The sequence below is a fragment of the Canis lupus genome, chromosome 30 (assembly GCF_003254725.2).
Source record: "Canis lupus dingo isolate Sandy chromosome 30, ASM325472v2, whole genome shotgun sequence".
Lineage (NCBI taxonomy): Eukaryota > Metazoa > Chordata > Mammalia > Carnivora > Canidae > Canis > Canis lupus.
In genome coordinates, this window is record NC_064272.1 from 14,562,524 (window position 1) to 14,585,463 (window position 22,940).

At 39.9% G+C, this 22,940-nt stretch overlaps 1 protein-coding gene across 1 annotated transcript in view; it reads left to right on the plus strand.

Annotated features, from left to right (window-relative positions):
- The first annotated feature begins 2,305 nt into the window (after positions 1–2,305).
- The window catches only part of SLC24A5 (solute carrier family 24 member 5), a 28,254-nt gene continuing 7,619 nt past the window's right edge, over positions 2,306–22,940 (plus strand). The window contains exons 1-3 of the mRNA XM_035708559.2: positions 2,306–2,426; positions 3,130–3,309; positions 22,810–22,913. Coding sequence (XP_035564452.1) covers positions 2,306–2,426; positions 3,130–3,309; positions 22,810–22,913 — 405 coding nt within the window. The remainder of the gene's footprint in view (positions 2,427–3,129; positions 3,310–22,809; positions 22,914–22,940) is intronic.

A 22,940-nucleotide genomic window follows, 5' to 3' on the forward strand; every position in this document is an offset into this window, starting at 1 on the left:
AGATGTGGGTAATAAACTATTAAAAATACACTCACACGGAAGTGACCACTATGGAAGTCGGTAGCTGTTTACTTTCCAGGAGATGGGATTGAGGCACATGCAGGGACTTCTAGGGTGGCTGGGAAAGTTCTATTTCTTGATTTGAGGTGTTTACAAGTGAATCCATCTTAGAAAATTACAATAATAATATGACAGCAAAGTGTACATTTATTTTGTGTGGCTTTATCTGTGATTTTACAATAAAAAAAACTTTTTAAGATACTTTTGCAAAGTGAGCAATAAATGTATAAGGCGGATCTAATTAACCTCCTAATGTCCTTGGTAAATTCATATTTGGTTTTTGACTTTGTTCGGAGCAAGTACACATGTGTTCTGGGAATGTGTTTTCAAGAACCATTATAATGTAATCAATCCACAAATGTTTATTAAGTACCTACTATGAGGGGGCCTGAGTGGCTCAGTTGTTAAGTGTCTGCCTTCAGCTCAGTTCACCATCCCAGAGTCCTGGGATCAAGCCCTGCATCAGGCCCCCGGCTCAGCTGGGAGTCTGCTTCTCCCTCTGTCTCTACCTCTCCCTCTGCTTGCTCTCTCAAATAAATAAATAAAATCTTTAAAAAATAAATAAAAGTACCTACTATGTGTAAGGCACTCCTATTCCATTATAACTGGCTTGTATCTTCAGATGTTTGCTGTTTCCTGGATTAATATTGGCCATTAGAAATATTTACTGTTGATTTGAATTTTTGTGCTATTTTGTTTATAATGTTCACTTTTATTAATTGGTTGAACTACTGCATTTTGGAGAGGAAAGGCTCATGTGACACATCCACTCCGCACAAAAGTGGTTCCTACCCTGGCCCCAGCCACTGCAGGCCCTGAGGCCACGGTTCAGTGGCCCAGGGCGCCACCTTCTGTGGGGGTTGGGTCGGTGCTGCTTGCTGAGAATTTGCTCTGTTTTGGGCTACAGTTTGCTGACTCATCATCCCAACCTCACAACCACACCACACATGTGGATAGACAGTTCCTAGAAATGACAATTTCAGAAAGGTTTATAATGGCTACCAATTCCCAGCAAAACAAAAGGGCATTTGGGAATTGTTACCAACCAAAGATCATAAACATCCGGAAGCAACTTAACTCTTTTCCACCAGAAAAACCCAGTTCCTAAATCTAAAACTTAGCAAGCACATCAATTTTTATGCTTTTTCCGCAAAGCAAAGGAACCACGAGAGTTGCAAAACTTAAAAAAAGAAATCCTTTGGCCAAGAAGCTTTTATCTTAATCAAGAGTAACACGTTAATAATAATATAGATAGATGATAAATAGATAACACTGACCACGTGGCAGAGGCTGCTCTAGGGGGATTGCATGCATTCATCTCTGTAATCCTCACCACAGAGGTGAGGTGGCACTAACCTTCCCTTTTTTACAGATAATAGAACTGAGGAGCAGAGAGGTTAAATAACATGCCCAAGGACACACAGCTAGTATTAGCAGCGCTTAGGACTCATACTATAGTCTGGCTCCAGAATCTGTGCTATTAGGCACAGGTTACTTCACTGCCCCCAAATTCTCAATGCTGTGGCAAGCAAACTACATGCTGGGGTAGGCAAGATAGTGGTATTTAGCCCTCCCGGGCTTGCTGAATTTGTATTTCAGAACCTCTGGCAGAGAGTACAGCTAACCAATGATCAAAGAGCATCCACCATGTCTCCACTGCAGTTCTTAAGGCTGTCTGCTTCTTTCCGCTACAGCTCTGGTTCAAGCCCTCGTCATTTCTCCACTAGATTATTGCAACAGCCTCCAAAGTTACCTTTTTGCCTCTAGCCCTAACTGAAGAGGAGAGGCCCAAAAGAAACATAAAAACATGCCAATCTAGTCAAAGAATTCACATACACCAGCCGCAGCAACTTCTCGGAGGGAGGGAGGGCTGGAGAGGGCGAAATGGAGGAAGTTGCAAACTGAGGTCAGTCCAAATCTAGAGAAAGTCAAAATCACAGCTACTATGAAGACCAGTAAATCAAACCATGCCTTAAAGAGCAAGCTGCCTGGATCTGCCCTCGGGGACTACTACAGCTGTATCACATGAATCTTCTGCTCTGCTCCCCAGCTACCCCAGCCTCTCTGGAGCTTGGGGCTCCTAATCAGAGAAGCTTGTCTGGCTCCTTTCACCCTCCCTCCTGCACAGGCCTTGCTGAGATGTGTCCTGGGCAGGGCAGTGAGCAGGAAGGAGACTCCTCACATGATCCAGCTTATTCCTCCCTTTCACCCCTTCCCAAAGCAGCACACTGCAGTAAGAGCAGAAATGCAGGCGGAAGGGGGCCAGCGGTGGGCAAGAAGAGCTCTGCTCCTCGCCATCCTCTGGGCTACTGCACACTTGCCTCCTCCAGGTGCCTCTCTGCTCCAGCGTGTCCCAAGGGCCACAGGTAGGTGGACACTGGGGTCAGCTGCCCCCGCTGCTGCTGCCACAGAGGGAGGGACGAAGGGACAAAGAGAGGGAGATCTCACTTGACTCACTTTGGCTTATGCTCGCTCCTCTGATTTTAAGCATTTGGAATAATATCAAAGACTTTTGATCCTTCGAGTAAGTTCTCAAAGATAGCTCAGAAATCATTCATAGACATCATGAAGCAGGCAAGTCTCCAGTTTTTTATTGTTGGAGACTTTATCATGAAAGAGAATCTTCTTTCGTCTTAGAAATTCTCTCTGCAACAGTGGAGGATTCTTCACAGGCCTGTGGACAGCCTGGGCTCTGAAATGGGAAAATGAAATTGTACGGATAGTAGGAATCTTTCTCATCAGAGATATAGTTTCTCTTTGAGGAGGAGGAGGGATTCAGAATTCCCTTTTTGAAATAAAGCAGACAAGGAAGAGGGATCTCATGATTTTCTTTTTTCTAATTCTTTTACTATCATCAGCTTATTTCATTAAAGCTCCTTTTTGGGCTCCAAAGATTATTTTTTTTTAAAAGCTCTGCAAAGCTCTACATCATTTATACATTTTCACCAGGGTTCTTAAAATGCCACCCAGTTACTGCATACTTAGCGTTTTCTTAAGGAATTTCTCTTCATGGCCTTGGAACAAGTGACACAAGCATACTTCAAATTTTCACCTTCTTTTCCTTACCAGGAAATAGCACCCAATGTGTTATTTCTCCATCACTGGAATTTCCTGAAGGGTTTTTCACAAAACAGGAGCGCACAGATGGAGGCATCGTGATCTACTTCCTAATTATCCTTTACATGTTCGTGGCCCTGTCTATTGTCTGTGACGAGTACTTCCTACCCTCCCTGGAAATCATCAGTGAAAGTAAGTGGCTGGAAATCTCCCCTAAAGCTTCCAAAATAGTTGTGCCACACATACGTGGCTGTCTTGAAAAACAGCTCAGCAACAATTTAGTCCATCTCAACTGGTTGCAGAGCATAGACTTCTGTGTTTCGGGGCCCTACCTTAAAACAACTGGCCTGCGTGTGGCTTTTCTTGGTAGTTAATGTGCAGCAGGGCATCTTATTTAAATGAGTACCCAGCAAGTATTATTATAATGACTATCTCCAGAAACTCTCTGTCTACTATACTGCCCGGCTGGCTGTTTGTTAGTAAACTGTTCTGAGTTTTCACATATGTGTGTTTGGTGTGTACTCCTAAGACAAAGCATGCCTGATGTTTGCCACTTTATACTTTAAAAAACTTTTTTTTTTTCAGTTTTACTCTAAAATTGTTGAAAGTTTTTTTAAAGGTAGATGGTAAACAACATTAAGGACTATCCTCCCCCTTTACCTTTCTCAGCCTTATGCTAGTAAGGAAACTAACCGATGTTTATGAACCAATAAACAAATAAATCCTGCATCCTATGCAAAGTGACCTCAGGCATCAGATTATTGTAAATTGAGTTTTACTAAAACTAAGTTCAGTTACTGTTTTCTGAATGTAAGATCTGCTGGGCCAAGCCCCTCTCTTCCATCCCTTCAGCCATGTGGATCACCCAGAACTCTGAGCACAGAGCTTTCATTGGTATACTGGCTTCTTAAAGTCAGGATATCAATGCTGATTCATTCATGCCATATACAACAAAAGTGCCAGCAGAAGTTTCCAGTGTGTCTCCAGCTTGGTGAGTGGAGTTGGCTGAGCATGCTCACCTCAGAGAATGTCAAAATTAAGGGGTAGGTTTCGAACTGCATGCTCACAGGAGTGCACAGAAAAGGTACCCTCTCCCCCCACCAAACAGACACACACACACACACACACACACACACACACACACACACACTGCTAGCATTTCTTCCCAGAAAGAGAGAGCTAGAACATTAACTCTCTCTTTTCCCATGGCCCCAGACCCCTACCCCCGCTTAACTGCTAGTGATTTTCTCTCCTGTTCACTACATCACTGCAGTATCTTTAAGACCTAAAACAGGACCTGGCAAGAACACAGGCTCTCAACATGAATCTGTTTAAAGAAAAAAATTCATAAAACAGGTCAGGGTAAGTTTGTTATAGTTATTATCATTTAACATAAGTAGGTATAAATACAGCCATTTTTATATTGACATTCCATTTTACATCACCACTAATTTTTTTTTACTACAGATTAAATTACTTTAACATAGTATTTTTACTGAGATTGATGAAATGCAAGAAAAAAAAGAAAGAAAAAAGTAAAATCACCTACATTTTCATCACTCAGATTCCTCACAGTCCCCATCTGGTGTATTTCCTTTCAGGCTTTTAGATCTTGCTATAGATAGAGTTTGAGTTTTTTTTTCTTTTCCCTCATATTATTCTGCACATTTCCCCATATTATTAAATACTCTTCAAAAACATAATTTTTAATGGTAGCATGATTTTGTAAATTACTTAAGTACCTCACACTGGGTTTTATACATAGTAGGTATCCAGTAGAAATGTATCATGATTTTTAAAATTATTGATCTCTTTAGACATTTGTGGGTTTTTTTTTCATTCTTATTCTAAGAAATGTTGTGCTCATACTTGTATAAAATCTTTGCAAATTTCTCTGATAATTTTTTGATAAAGACGCTCAACTATGCATATTTCAAGCTTTATTTTATACCTTACCAAAAACACTTCACAAAAGGTGAACCAACTTAAACCTCCAGAATTGTGCGATAGTTTCCATTCCAGAAAACCATGAATAATAGCATTTCAAATGTCTTTGCTAATTGCTTTAAAATGGAATTTCACTTTATAAAATTTGTATTTATCCTATTATTTGTGAGATTGAAAACTTCATATTTATTGAAATTTGTGGTTTTGCTTTTTTTATTCATGTTCTAATAGGAAGGGATTTGTCTTTTTCTTATTGATTCCCAAGACTTTTTTTTTTTAATATAAAGATATTATGGGGCAGCTCAGGTGGCACAGCAGTTTAGCGGTGCCTTCAGCCCAGGGTATGGTCCTGGAGACCCGGGATCGAGTCCCACGTCAGGCTCCTGCATGGAGCCTGCTTCTCCCTCTGCCTGTGTCTCTGCCTCTCTCTCTCTGTCTCTCATGAATAAATAAATAAAATCTTTAAAAATATATATAAGGATATTATCCTTTTTCTAATATAATTGTTATATCCTATGCTTTTCCATTGTTTGCTGTTTGCATTTGTATTTTATGTGTTTATCCCATTGAAGTTTACAGATCTTTAAGTAAATTTATAAATATGTTCCTTTATGATTCTCCTTTTGGTTTTATACTTACACATTTATCCCCAGGTCATAAAAATTGTCATATTTTCTTTTACTTGTAGTTTCTTTTTTTTTTTTTTTTTTGACATTTCTTTCTTTCACTGAGAACTTGTTTTACTATAGGATGCATTGCAATTTTTTCAGAAAGTTATCGATTTTCATATACTAAATTCATATATATACACATATATATTCATATATACATATGTCCATAAATAAATATATATGTGTGTGTGTGGGTATATGTGTGTGTGTGTATATATATATATATATATATATATATATATATAGAACATCTGCTTCTATACTCTTAAACTTCTAATAATCTATTTGTTTGCCCTTGTGCCAGGACTGCACCTTTAATTAGAAAACCTACATACGTCATGTTAACTATACTAACAATATATTTTATGTATTTATTTTATTTTTTAAAATACTTATTTATGTTAGAGAAAGAGAGCTCAAACAGGAGAGGCGCAGAAGGAGAGGGAGAGAGAGAACCCAAGGAGACTTCATACTGAGCTCAAAGCCTGATACAAGACTTGATCTCATGACTCCGAGATTATGACCTGAGCCGCTGGGGCACCTGGGTGGCTCAGTCAGTTAAGCTTGCAACTCTTGAGTTTGAGGATTTTTCTGTACATGTTTTCTGCACATTTCCCCATATTATTAAATGTTGGTAATGGTCTCAGGGTTGTGAGATTGAGCCATGTTGGCCTCTGAGCTCAGCATGGAGTCTCCTAAATTTCTGTCTCCCTCCCTCTCTGCCTCTCCCTCCCCCCCCCCTTCTGCCCCAGGCTCACACACTCTCTTTCTCAAAGATAAACAAATAAATCTTTAAAAACAAAACAAAACAAAAGCTAAGAAATTTTAAACTCAAGGCACTTTTCTAGCCCTGCAGAAGAAACTGCATTAAAATTAAAATTTGGATTGCTACTTCAAAATAATCTTCATTAAGTGACTTCATTGAATATTTATGATAATGACTTCTACCAGGCCACTTGTGGAATTATTTTGAAACATCATCAGCAGACAAGTGAATCGCTCTTTGCTCTGAAATATAATACAGTAGCTATTATGAATGTGTAAATTCAGAACATGGCCCACAATTCTGATGTGTGGGAGGTGCGGGGTGGGGTGTAGTCCCCCCAAGAGGAAGCAATTCTGATGCTATTTACCCAGAGGATAGTATCAGATTCCAGACTGTCCCCTCCCTTGGTCCTCACTGACTCAGATGCCATTTGCAAGCCCAAATTATTACCTGTGCTTCTGACTGACTGGCTGTTGGGAGTTCCAATGACACCCTTTTTGGGTTTCAAATACCAGGCATAAGTCTGGGTTGTTACCTATACTTCTGACCAACTGGCTATAAATCAGAGGTTCCCATGACCCCCTCCTCGGGTTCAAGTAATTTGCTAGAGTGGCTCACTGAACGCAAGAGAAATATTCTCCTTACCTAGCTTACTAGTTTATTATAAAAGAATATAACTCAGGAACAGCCAAAGGTGGAGAGATGCCTGGGCAAGGTACTAGAAAAGGGAGCAGAGCTTCCATGCCCTCTCCAGGCATGTCACTCTCCCAGCTCTCCAAACCCCATCTTTTTGGGTTTTTTTATGGAGGCTTCATCACATAAGCATTATTGATTACATCATTGACCACTGGCAATTGGTTCAGCCTCCAGCCCTTCTCCTTTCTGTGGAGGCTTGGAGGTAGGACTAAAAGTTGCCACCCCCTAATCACATGGTTTGTTCCCTTGGCAACCAGCAGCCATCCTTAGATGGTGACCAAAATATACTTCATTAACATAACAAAAGACACCTTTGTCACTCTCCATATTTAGGAATTTCCAGGGCTTTGGGGAGCTGTGAACCAGGAACTATGGATGAAAAGCAAATATATATTTTTTTATAAATCAACAATATCACAGCCCACCTCCTGGTCTTCACACACATATCCCCCTAATGCCAAAACAATCATAGCAGTCAAAAGATACTGGCACAGGGGAGCACCTGGGTGTTTCAGTCGTTGAGCATCTGCCTTTGGCTTGGGTCATGATCTCAGAGTCCTGGGATCAAGCCCCACATTGGGGGTCCCTGCTTGGAGGAGAGTCTGCTTCTTCCTCTCCCTGTGCCCCTCTCCACTGCTCATGCACATGTGCGTGTGCGGGCGCTCTCTCTCTCTCTCTCTCTCTCTCTCTCTCTCTCTCAAATAAATAAATGAATCATCTAAAACAAAAAAACAAAACAAAACAAAAAGATGCTGGCACATTACTAGACCCTCATTCAGTCCTTAGTAACTAACTACCCAGTCCACCATGCCGGTCTAGATCAGGGGCAGCAAAGTCACTAGCAAGACCCTCTCCCTCAGTCCATTCCTGATCACACAACGCAAGGTCACTCTGGCGCACTGAGTAGTGAGCTACTTTTATCACAAGCAATATGGCTGAATTAATCCCAATTTGGCAGAGGGAGTGAAGGTACATCCTATCCCATGGGGCTCTCAGGAATTGTGACATAAAGGTTAAAAACATAGTTACAGTTTCCGGCTCAGCAATCCTCCCTGCTTCTAGCCCTTGTAACTACAAGGACCAGTGCATCTAGCAGGAGGGCAAAACAAACAAAACGAAAGTTGAGGTGATGTGAGGAAGAAAGAATATAGCAGCTTCCCTTCCCGCTCTTGCCCAGATCCACCAGAAAAAAAGCAGCTACCTCGTGGGGCCACACCTTCAGGACTCCTCATATTGAGGGTGAGCACACACTGGTGAAGACTTGTGAGCCAGTCCTTCAGGCCTTTTTCTTCCTGTTTTCAATAACCAATGTTTCAGTCATTGGTTATGTCAACCACTCCAATTCTCTATCAAATTTATCTCTCTGCCCATTGTTGGATATTATGGGCTGTAAAATGGGTTCCTCAGTCTGAAGAAGTGATGGTCAGTAATCCAAATCCATGTAATATCTTCTGCTCCTGTTCTTTTGTAGTATTTTGAGCATTTGCATCTAATATCAGGGAAGCAAAGCCCAGTCTGGAGGCAGCGAATACTCCTGTCAGGACCCACTGGTAGCCCCCAAAGGCCACCAGCATCAATCTCACTTGCCAGCTACATTCAGGACCTTCTCCCCAGGGAATCTACCACATAGCCATCCACAGTCTCCATCTCTCTTGTTGGTAGATAGAGCAGCTCTTATTGGTATTTTGTGCTTCAGAGGGTGCAAGAACAATGTGTCTGGTTTCAGCCCATCTTTGCACTACTGCAGACCCTCCTGTCTACTCATTTCATGGACCAGTCAGCCATCTCAAGGGAGCATACAGGGATATCTACTTATCAATTTCAATCGCCTTCCAAACTTGGAAGGGCATTCTTCTTATAGGCTTCTTCTCTAATACACCTTTCAAATGTTCAGAGTGATTTCCATAGGGTTATGTCTTATATGGGCACACCTTTAGTACTCAGGTTTCTATTGCCTTTCTAATCTGATCATACAGCCAGGCCAATGGACACTGTCCCGGAAACTTCTCTTCTCCACCCACTGCCCATTTTACCCACTCTTGCACAAAAGGTCCTCAGTGAGGGGTCAACCCAAGAGACCCTGGCTCCTTTGGGAATCTTTGATTCATCTGCCTGACCACTGCTCCAGGTGACTGCTGGTCCATTTTCTCATAGTAATCTCTACCTTCCAGTTTTTAAAATTTCCCAGACAGAGGTAAATACAGCAGAATTGTTTGGGGTCCTTTAATGGTGGGTGACCAATACTGGGTCCCACTGGCCCACAAACCTTAGGTTATGCTGCATGAAAACTTTTGTTTATACCCCATCAATGTGTTCTTTATTCATCCCATTCTCTAGTAACCATCTAAAGATTTCCACCCTGCTGGGACAAGTCCCACCACTCTCCTTTCTGATTCCTTTGTTTTGTCCCTTTCTATATTTGCTTTGTTAATGTATTTCTTAATAACCTTCTAGAAATTTTTACCTTCTTGCAAACAGTCCCTTAACTCTCCCCTTGGTTTTCCCCATTTTCTTATTAAATAAACTGATGCTTTTATTAGCATCTGTAAGACCAAGGCGGGGAAGCTTAGCACATTTGATAAAGATTCCCTGTTTTTCTGTTTTGCAACAATAAGGTTATATGGGGTGCTCATGTGGGGAGGACCCTCTTAATCACAGCATTTATCATGATGTGGGTAATGGACATATTCAGGGGGTGAATATCCTAATCTTCATAAAACCAATCCCACATGGCTTACATACAGAACATTATCATTGGCTTCATTAGGGATGTTCCACTTTGACATTTATAGGGAAAATTGGGCAGTCTCCCTTCTCAGGGTAACCAGACCTTTCCATGGCTTTTATCCAGTCCTCTAGGCTGGCTGCTCCCTCTGGAATAACCTCCTATATGTATGGATCACGTATGGCCATCTGTGATTTTTCCATAGTGAGACATTTGTCCCATATCAACCCAAATATGCTCTTTCGCTCTGCAGCATTCAAAACCAGACATAGCCCCCAACTCACTCTCACAATCCCCTTCAGTAAAGATTCCTCATGAAGTTACTGATACTCATCCACAAAATGAAACAATTCCTTCATACTATACCCTCTGGTTTCAATGGTTTCTTGGTTTTGCTGTTGCTCCCTATTGACTACCTACTTGGTAACCAGAAGTCTTAGAAGTACTTTTTGCTGCCCCTGCATAATTTCCCCCTTGTTGAGTGGCCTTGAGGCCAGTAGCCTACACACAGACTCACAGAAATCTGAGCTTGGTCTAGCATCAAGGTCTGACCAGACAGTCTCTTTTACTTTTAGTTTAGCCATTACAGATAACAATAACCAAGAGGTAGATGATTTTGCCTTTTTCATAGACTTTGCATTTCCTTATGCATCAAGTGAACCAACCGCAAGAGTTGGATCCATCTTTAAATTCCTGATAACTTTCACCATTAGTAACCTTTACTTTTAGTAACTAAGCACAGCACAGTTGCTGCTCCATACCATGGGTGACCAAGTGGCCACCCAGAAATCAAAGGTTCCTCATCCCCTGTCCTTTCACTCTTTTTCTTCCCAAAGAAAAAAAGAAATCAAAGCTTCCTCATCCCCTGTCCTTTCACCCTTCTTCTTCTCTGTGAGCCAAGGCCATTCTAGAAAAATCCCACTTCACTGATACCAAACTCAATAGGTTCTGAACCCAATTCCAACATATATGAATGGAAGGTTGGCAGGGTGGGGGTGGAGGGGTCCCCACACCAACAAAAGCAATGCTCAGACAACAGCAGGGTGTCCAAGAACCCAGTTCAATTCTGACAGTATTTATCTGGAGATGGCATCAGATTCCACACATTAAGGGCTCAGTCCTACAAGAGTGCTCCCCACACCCCATTTCAGATGCCAGTTGCAAGCCTGTGCTTCTGAACAATTAGCTATAGATTAGGGATTCCAACAACCCCCTCCTTGGGTTGCAGACACCAGTCATAAGCCCAGGTTGTTACCCTTACTTCTGACCAACTGGCTGTATATCAGAGATTCCCACAACCTCCTCCTTGGGTTCAATTAATTTGCTAGGGTGGCTCACAGAACTCATGGAAACATTTTACTTACTAGATTACTGGTTTATGAGAAATTATATATATATAATTATATATATTATATATATATACACACACACATATATATATAATAAAATTATATAATAGCCAGATGAAAGAGATGCATAAGGTCAGGAAAAGGCACAGAACTTCTACCCTCTTTGCACCTCCACATATTCACCAACATGGGAGCTCTCCAGGAAGGTCCTTTTGGATTTTATGGAGACTTCATTACATAGGCACGACTGAATAAATCATTGACCATTGGCAACGGATTCAACCTCCAGTCCCTCTCTCCTTCCTAGATGCCAGGGGTGGGATTGAAATTTGTAACCCTCTAATTACAAGGCTGGTTCTTAAGTGGGACCCAAAAGTCATCTTGTTAACGTTAGCCATAGATTCCTTCATCACTGGGAATACTTAGGAAATTCCAAGGGTTAGGGAGCCTGAATCAGTAACTGTCGCTGAATATATATATGGGAAATAATATTTTTGGTCAACTGAATGACCAAATATATATTTCTTATAAATCACAATATTACATGGGTGATTGATGGATGCTCATGTTGCTGCTAAATCTTCTTCAGCCGCTAGGAATTGACCCTGGTCTTGAGTACTGAAAATCCTGGTAACAAAATGAGATAGAAATAGTACTGGCTCAATTCATTTTTTAAATGGCTATAAATTAATTCTGCCATTTCTCCTTTCAACGTCTAGCTTGGTCTCATCCAAATTAGAACATCAACAATAAAAAACAATTTCCCTGGAATTTGTTTACAGCCACAGAAACTGGCATCAGAGAAGTCTGCAAATGCTTTTACACTTCCCCATAGTTCTTTGATGAGCATTGAGTTGTAATAATTCCACACATTTTGTCAACTAATAAGGATTAATATAATCCTGAAAACAGTTTACTGAAGCATTCCACAATGTGCTGCAGTGTTATTATTCATTTACATATTTATTTATTAGCTATTTATCATAAAACAATTATAGAAGACCAAGCATGGTACTAAATTAAATAGAGATGGTTTCATTTAGTCTTTACAAAAACCCTACCAAGTCAGGACTATAGATTATTGGTTTTACTGATGAGAAAACTGAAGCTCAGATAACTGCTACACAGCCTGGGTGCGCCTGGGTGGTGGCTTAGTCAGTTATGTGTCAGACTCTTGGTTTCAGCTCAGGTCATGATTTCATGGGTTGTGGGATTGAGCCCCACCTCAGGCTCCTTGCTCAGCAGGGGGTCTGCTTATAAGATTCTCCCTCTGCCTTCCTCCCTCAACCCGCCCCCACCCCTCCTTGTGCTCTCTCCAAATCTTTAAAAGAAAGACTACACAGTCTGAACACTGCAGAGCCTGCTCTCTCTAATGCCAACCTCCAAGAATGTTCTCAATTGCTGTATAATATTACACATCGTTATTTGAGGTTAGCTGTCATAATATGGTTGTTTTAGAAGAACTGTTCTTTTAAACAGTCTTAAATGGTGTTTTTCTATCAAGGGCACTGGAATTTTGACCAAAAGAATATATCAAATACCTCTTATTACTATGGAAGAAGTATACTACAAAATAAAGAGAATCTGCTGAATTCCTAAAAAACAAAAACAAAAACAAAAAACAAAACAAAACAAAAAACAGTTTAGACTTTAGGCAACCTGTTGGAGGTTGTAAATTAATGTTATAAACACTTGCCCACAGTACAATAATTAGATTCTGAGGCCTAAGCATTTTGTCTAGGATTTCTATGAGTTCATGGGACCTAATCATCATGTATGATGCAATGACTTTCTGTAGGGTGCATACTCTGAGTCCCAACTTAGAACATGATGGGAGAATTGGCAGGATCCAGGCCCACCCCAACCCTATCACCCCATCACCCCCTCTTTAACTCACCAGCAATGGTTTGTTTGGTCAGCAGAAAGGTCTTCAGCAAGATGAAGACTAGAGGGGCTCAGGACGGGAGTTTCTGTGGAGAGGACGAGCAGGAGGTCATGGATGGCAGAGCCTCTCACTGATACCGTTGCTGGGCCTTTCTCTGCCTGTAGTTATCTATATTGATCTGGCAATTTCTTCTAGAGCCACCACCACCCGCGGCTTCTTCCAGCAAGGATCTTTGCTTTCTCCTTGCCCTACTCATGATATCACAGAAGTCACATGGGCTCTCCTATCCATCCCACATACCTCTGTTAGACAATCTGAGATATTTTGCTGTCATCTTAACTTTGTAGCACCCATACAAGAAAAGGCTGTTGCTATACTCTCTTCCTCTAATCCCATCTTCTTTCACATCCATTTAGGTACTATAGGAAAAGAGGTTAATGATGATTCTCTGAACATAGAGGAATGATGTGAAATTAATTCCACATCATAGAGGGAATAAAAATCACCCTCTAGTTGTCCAGAGCATTTTACCTTTGGTGAGAAGACCTAGTTTCTGAATTGGGAAATAGGATGAGGATTCAGGGGAAGGGGTTAAAAAGTGTCATCAGAGGTAGAATGTTATTTGAGCTCAATGGTAAAGAATAAACTTAAGGGAGCTCCCTCATCCCCACCAGCTGTGTTCCTCTAGACTCATACTTGGTGTATATGCTGAGGTGTGTGTGTGTGACAGAGACCCAGGGAAGGAGACAGTTCATAGAACTGTGTGCTGAAACAGGAGGAAATATAAGTAAAATGCTTATACAACAACCTAGCATATACAGTAAACATTCACTAAATATTCATTATTACATAAGAACACAGACTATAATCCTTTACTCAGCAAAGATGGAAGCACAGAAGGTGAGTGATCAAAGTCAGTATGAGTATGTTTGGGGGAAAATGCCAAATCTAGGGCGCATCTTCTAGAGCCTGAAAACTAAGTTTAAGGCAAATAAAGGAAGTACTACCTTCACAAGGTAGGAAGTAAGTTTATGAAACCCACTCTTTTATCTGACCTAACAATCCTTGTGGCAACTTTAAATGATACCTCAAATATCTTTGGAATATTCTGTTTAGAGTTCCTTTTATTTCTCTTACATTAAAATCCGTACTATTTTATTCTACCTTTGGCAATCTTCCCTTGTTTAAAAAGTGATATCTTTATTTTTCATTTAAATATAATATTTCATATATTATAAATTAAAATATAATATAAACCATATTAGCTTATAGCCCAAATAGATGGTCTCTCATCTCTACAAGCAGTTCAGTTTTAGAAACAATAAAATTTCAGTATAAAGCCAAAATAAATCCTTTTTATGTATCCTTTTGGTAGGTAATGGGGCTCTCTTAGAGATATCTAACCACTGTTTAGAGCAGCTTCCTTTACCTTTTTCCAAGGTAACTACATAGAAAACTGAGGACCCTTTGGGACTGGTCACTTGATACAGCCCAAAGTCCACCATAATCTGGCTAAGACACTTTTCTTTTTAAAGTTACACTAACATACTACTCAGAAATGCGAATCCCTCCATCATGCCAATCCTTTGAGGTATAACATGTCTTAAGTGGAAATTATCTTAATAAGGTATTGGGGAAACATACTTAAATAAAACATTTAATTTTTTATTAAAAATTTATTTGTATTCATTCTGCTTTGAACTAATGTTTGCCCATGTTCATTTCAATGTTATGTTTCAGAAATAGACAATAAGAAAGAAATGCAAGTTTTAATTCCACGTAGAATTGGTTCTAAATTGATAAAATTGAAAGAGAGCTGAATAATTCCGTGAGTGTGGCATTTGGATAGCCTACAGTTTCAGGGGATTGTTTGATTCTTAATCCTCATGAAATTTACAGAGGCAAAGCCTTCCCAAAGAACAAAGAATCTAAGAATAGTGCTTCTTCCCTGCCACAAAGACACTCATCCTCCTCTCATGAGCATTTTCATCCTGTTTTTCTTTGTTTTTTTTTTTTAAGATTTTATTTATTTATTCATGAGAGACAGAGAGAGAGAGGCAGAGACATAGGCAAAGGGAGAAAGGCTCTGTGCAGGGAGCCTGACATGGGACTCGATCCCGGGTCTCTGGATCATACCCTAGGCTGAAGGCGGCACTAAACCGCTGAGCCACCCGGGCTCTCCTCATCGTGTTTTTCTTTTCTAAGTTGTGGCTTCTTTGGATTGCACCTAAATCTACCTCAGGTGTCTGGATCTAAATAAGTGCCAAGTTGTCTGGGTGTATTACCAAGATGCTACTGCAGAAACAGGCAATAGTAATAATAATAATAATAATAATAATAATAATAATAGTAGTAGTAGTAATAATAATAAAGCCATGCATTAATCTCTTCACTTTACCTATATGGATAACTGAAAGAGGAGCTTTCTAGAGTAAAAAAGAGCTAGGTGCCCATCCCATCTCTGCAATTACTACCTATGTGACCTTGGGCAAGTTATGGAGTTAACACTGAGATAACTGTAAGGTCTGGAGATAAAATGTCTTGTGCATATGTTATTCATAGGCTTAGAGCAGGTGGAAATTCACGATAATACTATAGGCTGGGGGTTGGTGGGTGTCCTAAGTGGAATTAAGCCTTTTAAAAGCATTATGTAGGGTTTCAGCATTTATTCCATCAGAGCTCAGAAAAAATGTGAAGTGGGTAACTATAAAAAACTCAAGATGTTTGTATTTATTGTTTAAAAAACATCACGGAATATATATATATATATATATATACATATACACACACACAGTGCATTGAGAAGCTAGGCATTTAGTCTAATGATGCTAAAGCTTTACTCAAAAAAATTCTAAAAATATATTTAAAATTAATGTCAGAACCAGTTTTGCAAATCATAAAAAAAAAAAAAGCCAGTTTGCTGTCACACTTCATTTTGGATCCAAAATAAAACTACACAGAATGACTACCATCCAAGTCACTAGAGTTGGGTCTGAATGACCTTTGATCAGTTCCAAAACTTAAATCCAAATCCATTCACAGAGCATGAAAATTTGCTATCACTGGAGACTTTCTAAAATTGTGCCAGAGGATGCCAAATCACATATATATAGCTTATGCTTGTAAGTCTGTTAAAATATACATCAGGAAAATGACTGGAAATACATTAAAATGATAGCAGTGGTTAAAACACAATGGTAATCCCCTTCCATATTTCCACTCTATCTCCTAAATTTTCAATAATGTAGGGGTTTTTTAATTAAAAGAAACTTATTTTAACAATAAGAGTATAGAGTCTGAAAGCACAGAATCTAGGTTCTGTATTTTGATAAAAATTGATAAAATTAGAAGATACCTCAAAGATCATGTCATCCAATACTCCATTTACAGATGGCAAAACACAAGTCTTGTCTGAATGACTTGTCTGAAGTCACATACTAAGGCAGGGCCAGAATACGGGTCTCCATTTTAAACTCTTCCTACTGTATTATATTTCCAAAAGAGAGTTTTCAAAAACTGTTATAAGCTTTTCAACATGACATCAGAAAAGAGAACATGCTTAAGAAAAAGCCTGATGAATTTTGGTCCAAGTCGTGGTCCCCATGGACCACAGCTCATTATCATGAAGTTGCACTTTATATAAACAATGTAATGACATCTAAACCTATAAAGAAAACTCACCTTGAACGGTTCTCCTATATCCTGAAGGAAATGTGATTATTCCTTTAGAGTAATAAAGAGGAAAAAAGTAATAGCTCTGGGGGGAATAAAACCAGAAAAATTTATCTTTAATAATAAACTATAGCAGAGAGAAATGCTACCCAAAGGTCAGTGAAGACAAAGTCACTCTATTCTAAAGTTCAAAGGTATAAACCATTTTACAAAATATGCTTAGAACCTTAAGATATAACTTGTTAAAATATCTTTGAAATTTTATACATCCATCTTTACAGAATCTTTCCTTTCATAACTCAATTAGAGCCCTGTGAATAGCAATAAGCTTTATCGTTGCTGCCTTTTGATAGTGAAAGTGTTCAGAAGGGCCACTTATTTTCCCACCTTGCAACAAACAGCTCAATAGATCACCTTTTCCCTCCTGAGATTGAAGTTTTCTAATGAAGCGTTCTTCAGCTAACATTAAGCAGAGATTGGTCATACACTCTTCAGCTGCACCAAGTTTGAACATTTAGTTCAAAATAAAGCATTTTGTTTTTTCAACTTCATCCACATGAATGATCAGTTCTGATCTGATTAAAGAATTCATGATAATATCCAATGTCACTAAATTGATACATCCTCTGGAATATGCTGGAAAACTTCCAAAGTATCCCTGACTCCTGGTAACTATTATTTCCCCTAGGAATGACCAGAATGGAGGTAGTTATATGCCCATGCCAAGAATCAGGGAAGAAAATAACTCAGTCACCCATCATGATATAATTGGCTTGCCTGAGTGCCATTTTTATGTTGTGTTTCTGTGGTGAAACAGAAATAGCATTGGATTTAGAAACAACAGACTCAGGGTTTATGCCTTAACTCCTCACATCGAAGATCTTTACTATCCGTGTAACTGAGTTACTTAACTTCCCGGACCTATGTCTTCATAGGTAAAATGGAAATACCACCACTCATATCTGAGGATAATTGAGATTTTTAAATTATGAATATGAAAGTGAATTGTATACCATGATAGTAAGATATCATTTATTTCATTCCTAAAATGAAAACAGTTAATTACAGAGCAATATGCTTTATCATACTATATTTTAAATTTTATGGCCAATTTGTCCTACTACACATCACAGGGATGGATGGATGGATGGATGAATGGATGGACAGAAGACAGATTCTTTTTTTTTTTTTTTTTAAAGATTTTATTTGTTTATTCATGAGAGGCAGAGAGAGAGATAGAGACACAGGCAGAGGGAGAAGCAGGCTCCATGCAGGGAGCCCGACATGGGACTCAATCCCGGGTCTCCAGGGTCACACCCTGAGCCAAAGGCAGATGCTCAACCGCTGAGCCACCCGGGCTGCCCAGAAGACAGATTCTAACCAGCAAAAGAAATGTTATGAAATATGTTCCACAAAACAGGACCTCTCTACCTTCATTCACTACTGCAACACGTTCATCAAGCAACATGACCAAAGGCAAAATAGTGAGGAATCATTCAACTATCCTAACAGAACTTTTCACAACAGAGGCCTAAAAGGTGGCAAAAGAGCTCAACCTCCAGCTAGTTGGGACTCTGAGGCCAAACAACCCCAAGACAAAAAAGATAACTGGGGCTGGGATCATTGACAGGCAGTGTGTGGATGACTTTCCAAGCACTTCCCATATCTTTCAAGATAAAGGCCAAAATCCTTGCTAGGATTTACAAGTCTTACATGATCTGGCCACTTACTACCTTTTACCTTATCACCTACTGCCATCCCTTCACACTTTTTATTCCAGACACGCCAGTCTTTTTCTGTTTCTTGACCACCCAGGCTGGCCACCACCGTGGAATCTTTGCACTCACTCCTGCCTAGAGCACTATTACCTCAGGTTCAGGAACACCTCAGGTATTGCCAGTTTGGTTCCAGACCACCACAACAGAGCACAAATACCACAAATAAAGTGAGATGAATGTTTTGGTGGCCCAGTGCGTTAAAAAGTTATGTTTATATTGTGTGCAATAGCATTATGACTAAAAAAGATGTTCATACCTTTATTTTAAAATACTTTGCTAAAAAAATACTATTATCTGAGTCGTCAGTGCTGGTAGAGGGGCCTGCCTCAGTGTTGATGGCTGCTGACCTTGGATGGTGTTTGCTGGGGTAGCAGTGGCAATTTCTTAAAATAAGACAATGACCTTTGCCACACTGATGGACTCTTCCTTTCATGACTAATTTCTCTGTAGCGTGCAATGCTGTTTGATAGCAATTTACCCACACTAGAATTTCTTTAAAAATTGGAGCCCATCCTCTCAAACCCTGCTGCTGCTTTATCAACTGAGTTTATGCAATATTTTCAATCCTCTGTTGTCATTTCAACAGTCTTCCCAGCATTTTCACCAGGAGAGGATTCCATCTCAAGAAACCACTTTGCTCAGCCATAAGAAGCAACTCCTCATCCATTGTAGTTTTATGGTGAGATCGCAGCATTCAGTCACATCATGAGGCTCTACTTCTTATTCTAGGTCTCTTGCTATTCCTACCAATTCTGCAGGTACTTCCTCCACTGAAATCTTAAACCCCTCCCTCAGTTATCCATGAACGTTGTAATTAACTTCTTCCAAACTCCTGTTCTGTTGGTATTTTGATCTCTTCCCATGAATCATGAATGCTTTTAATGGGATCTAGTATAGTGAGTTCTTTCCAGAAGGTTTTCAATAAACTTTGCTGGGATCCATCAGAGTAATCATTATCTATGGCAGCTATAGTCTTACAAAATATGCTTCTTATAAATAATAAGACCTAAAAGTTGAAATTACTTCTTAACCCATGGGCTGCAGAATGGATGCTGTGTTAGCATGAAAACAACACTCATCTCATACATCTCCATCAGAACCTTTGGGTGACCAGGTACATTGTCAATGAGCAGTCATATTTTGAAAGGAATCTTTTTTTCTGAGCAGCAGGTCTTTTTAAAAAAAAAAGATTTTATTTATTCATGAGAGACACAGACTAAGAGGGAGAGGCAGAGACATAGGCAGAGGGAGAAGGCTGCTCCTCGCAAGGAGCCCGATGTGGAACTTGATCCCTGATCCCGGGATCACAACCCCAGCTGAAGGCAGGCGCCCAACCGCTGAGCCACCCGGGTGTCCCTGAGCAGCAGGTCTTAACAGTGGGCTTAAAATATTCAGTAGACAATGTTGTAAATAAATGTGCTCTCATCTAGGCTTTGTTGTTCCACTGATAAAGCCCAGGCAGAGTAGATTTAGCATCATTCTTAAGGGCTCCAGGATTTTCAGAATGGTCAATGAGCACTGGATTCAACTTAAAGTCACCAGCTGCATGAGCTCCTAACAAGAGTCAACTTGTCTTTGCAGCCTTGAAGCCAGGCTTTGACTTCTCCTCTCTAGTTACGGAAGTCTTAGAGAGCATCTTCTTCCAATAGAACACTGTCTTCATTGAAAATCTGTTGTTTAGTGTAGCCACCTTCATTAGTGATCTTATTAGCTAGATCTTCTGGATCACATGCTGTACCTTCTACATCAAGCCTTGCTGCTTCACCTTGCAGTTTTATGTCATGGAGATGGCCTCTTTCCTTAAATCACATGAACCACCTCTAGTGGCCTCAAAATTTTGTTCTGCATCTTCCTCACCTCTCTCAGCCTTCACAGAATTAAAGGGAATTAGGGTTTTGCTGGATTCGGCCTTAGCTTAAGAGTATATTGTATCTGGTTTGATCTTCTATCCAGACCACTAAAATTTCCTATCAGCAATAAGCCTGTTTTCACTTTCTTACCTTCTGTGTGTTCACTGGAGAAGCACTAGTAATTTCCTTCCAGAACTTCTCCTTTGCATTAACAACTTGGCTAGCTATCTGACAGAAGAGTTGTTACCTTTTGGAGCATCTCTGCTTTCAACGTGCCTTCCTCACTAAGCTTTTATCATTTCTAGCTTTTGATTTAAAGTGAGAGATCTGTAACTCTTCCTTCTTTCCCTTGAACATTTAGAGCCCATAGTAGGGCTATTCACTCTCCTGGTTTCAGTATTGTTGTGTTTCAGGGAGTAGGGAGGCCTGAAGAGAGGAAGAGACAGCAGAACAGTCAGTTGGTGAAGCAGTCAGAACACACACAGTATTTATCAACCAAGTTCATCGTCTTGTATGAGTGTGGTTCACGGTGACAACAAACAATCCCAATAGTAATATCGAAGATCTAACATAACAAATTTTGCTTATCGGTTTCTTTTCACTAGAATTAAAGTTCCACAAGAACAGAAACATTTGGCTGTTTTTTCTGCCATATTCCTAGCACTTAAAAAAAGCATCTGGCATAGTACTCACAAAGTGTAACAAATAAGTGAACGATAGCCAGATGTTCCAGTTCCCAATGACTACTTAACCAATCACCTCCAAATTAGTGGCTTAAAACAACAGTCACATTACCTCTCACAGCTTTGAGGATTTACTGGGCTCAGTTGGTAGTTCTAGCTCGAGGTCTCTCATGCAGTGTAGAAGACTGGAGTTATCTGAAATCTCTCCCCCTTTCACATGTCTGGTGCCTGGGGCAGGGAGATTCAAAATTTGGGGGCTGAAATAGTAGAGGTGCCTCAGGCATCTCTTTCTGTATGGGCTTTTCACGAGGCATCTCCAGTACACTTCAATGGTAGTCGGTGTCTTTATGTGGTGGCTTAGGGCTCTAAAGCAAAGGTCCCCGGAGAGAGAACGGTAAGGAAGTTTTGTCACCTTTTATATCCCAGCCTCAGAAATGTCATGGCTCTGCCATATTCTGTTAATCAAGTCAGTCACGGGAGACATAAACTCTACTTTTGGGTGGAGGGTGGAGGTGGAAAGGGCAAGGAATGGAAAAGTTCTCGAAAATCACATGGATGCAAATATTGTAGCCATTTTTGTAAAATACAATCTGTCACACCACCAATAAAAAAGCCTGCTACTTCTATAGCCTACTTTTTAGTCTACCAGTAAAGCCTGGTTGGGGATTTCCAATGCGACCTTGTCTCAGCCTCCCCAAAACAAGGTAGTTTTTCAGCACGGCTCTCTCTTTTCCTTCCCATACTAGATCCCTTAGCTCTAAAACTGAAAAAAAGCCAGAAATATTAAGACTCTCACCCCAGCAATCACTGAAGATAATGGATTTGCATGCTTGTAAGTCTGGGGGATATACACCAACTATTTGAATGGTAGTATTTTCTTGTATTTCCTACTCTAGAGCAAAGTCTTAATGGCTGTATGTTTTAAATCAATAGATTCTAATTATACAATAGTAAATCTTATTTGGTTTCTGGTTAACTAATTTCCTCTCATTTATGTTGACAAGGTTGGAATTGCCAATTTGTGAATAATCTCCTTTAATTCAGGTTTGCTTACACATTTTAAGAACTACCAATGTTCACTTTTTCCTCCTCTTTCAAACTGGATTATGACTCCTGAAACACTTTATTTTCCCAAATCTTATTGGAGCACTGTTGACAGTGTCATTTTAAAGCAGTCATGCTGTCGCTATACACCTACAAGCCGTGCAGCTAGGAATCTTTTCTGGGTGCCACAAAATCTCGTAACTTGGCATTTACAATAAATACCAAGTCAGAGCATAGCTCCAATAGTCCCTGGCCTCTCTCCCTTTCCATAGAAGTAATGAATTCATTGAGAAAGCAAGGCACTGGATTCCTCTAATTTTTTAACTGCATGTCTTATTTTTCCAGTTTGTCACTGTGAGTGCTTTTCTGTGAAGCCATAGATTTGAATATTTAGGTATAGGGACATACCCTTTCATTTGCCACTTTAACATAATTTTATTTGTCTTCAGCCCTTGGATTGTCTCAGGATGTTGCAGGTGCAACTTTTATGGCAGCCGGTAGTTCAGCTCCTGAGTTAGTTACTGCTTTCCTGGGTAAATATTGCTTCTTATATTTTCTGCTTACTCAATGTGATTTTCTCTTCTTCAAGTCTAGTAACACTAACCTGGCAATTAACTCGCTCATAGGTGTATTTATCACAAAGGGAGATATCGGCATTAGTACCATCCTTGGATCTGCAATGTATAACCTCTTTGGCATCTGTGCAGCTTGTGGCTTGTTATCTAATGTGGTATGTAAGAAAACTTCAACGTATTTA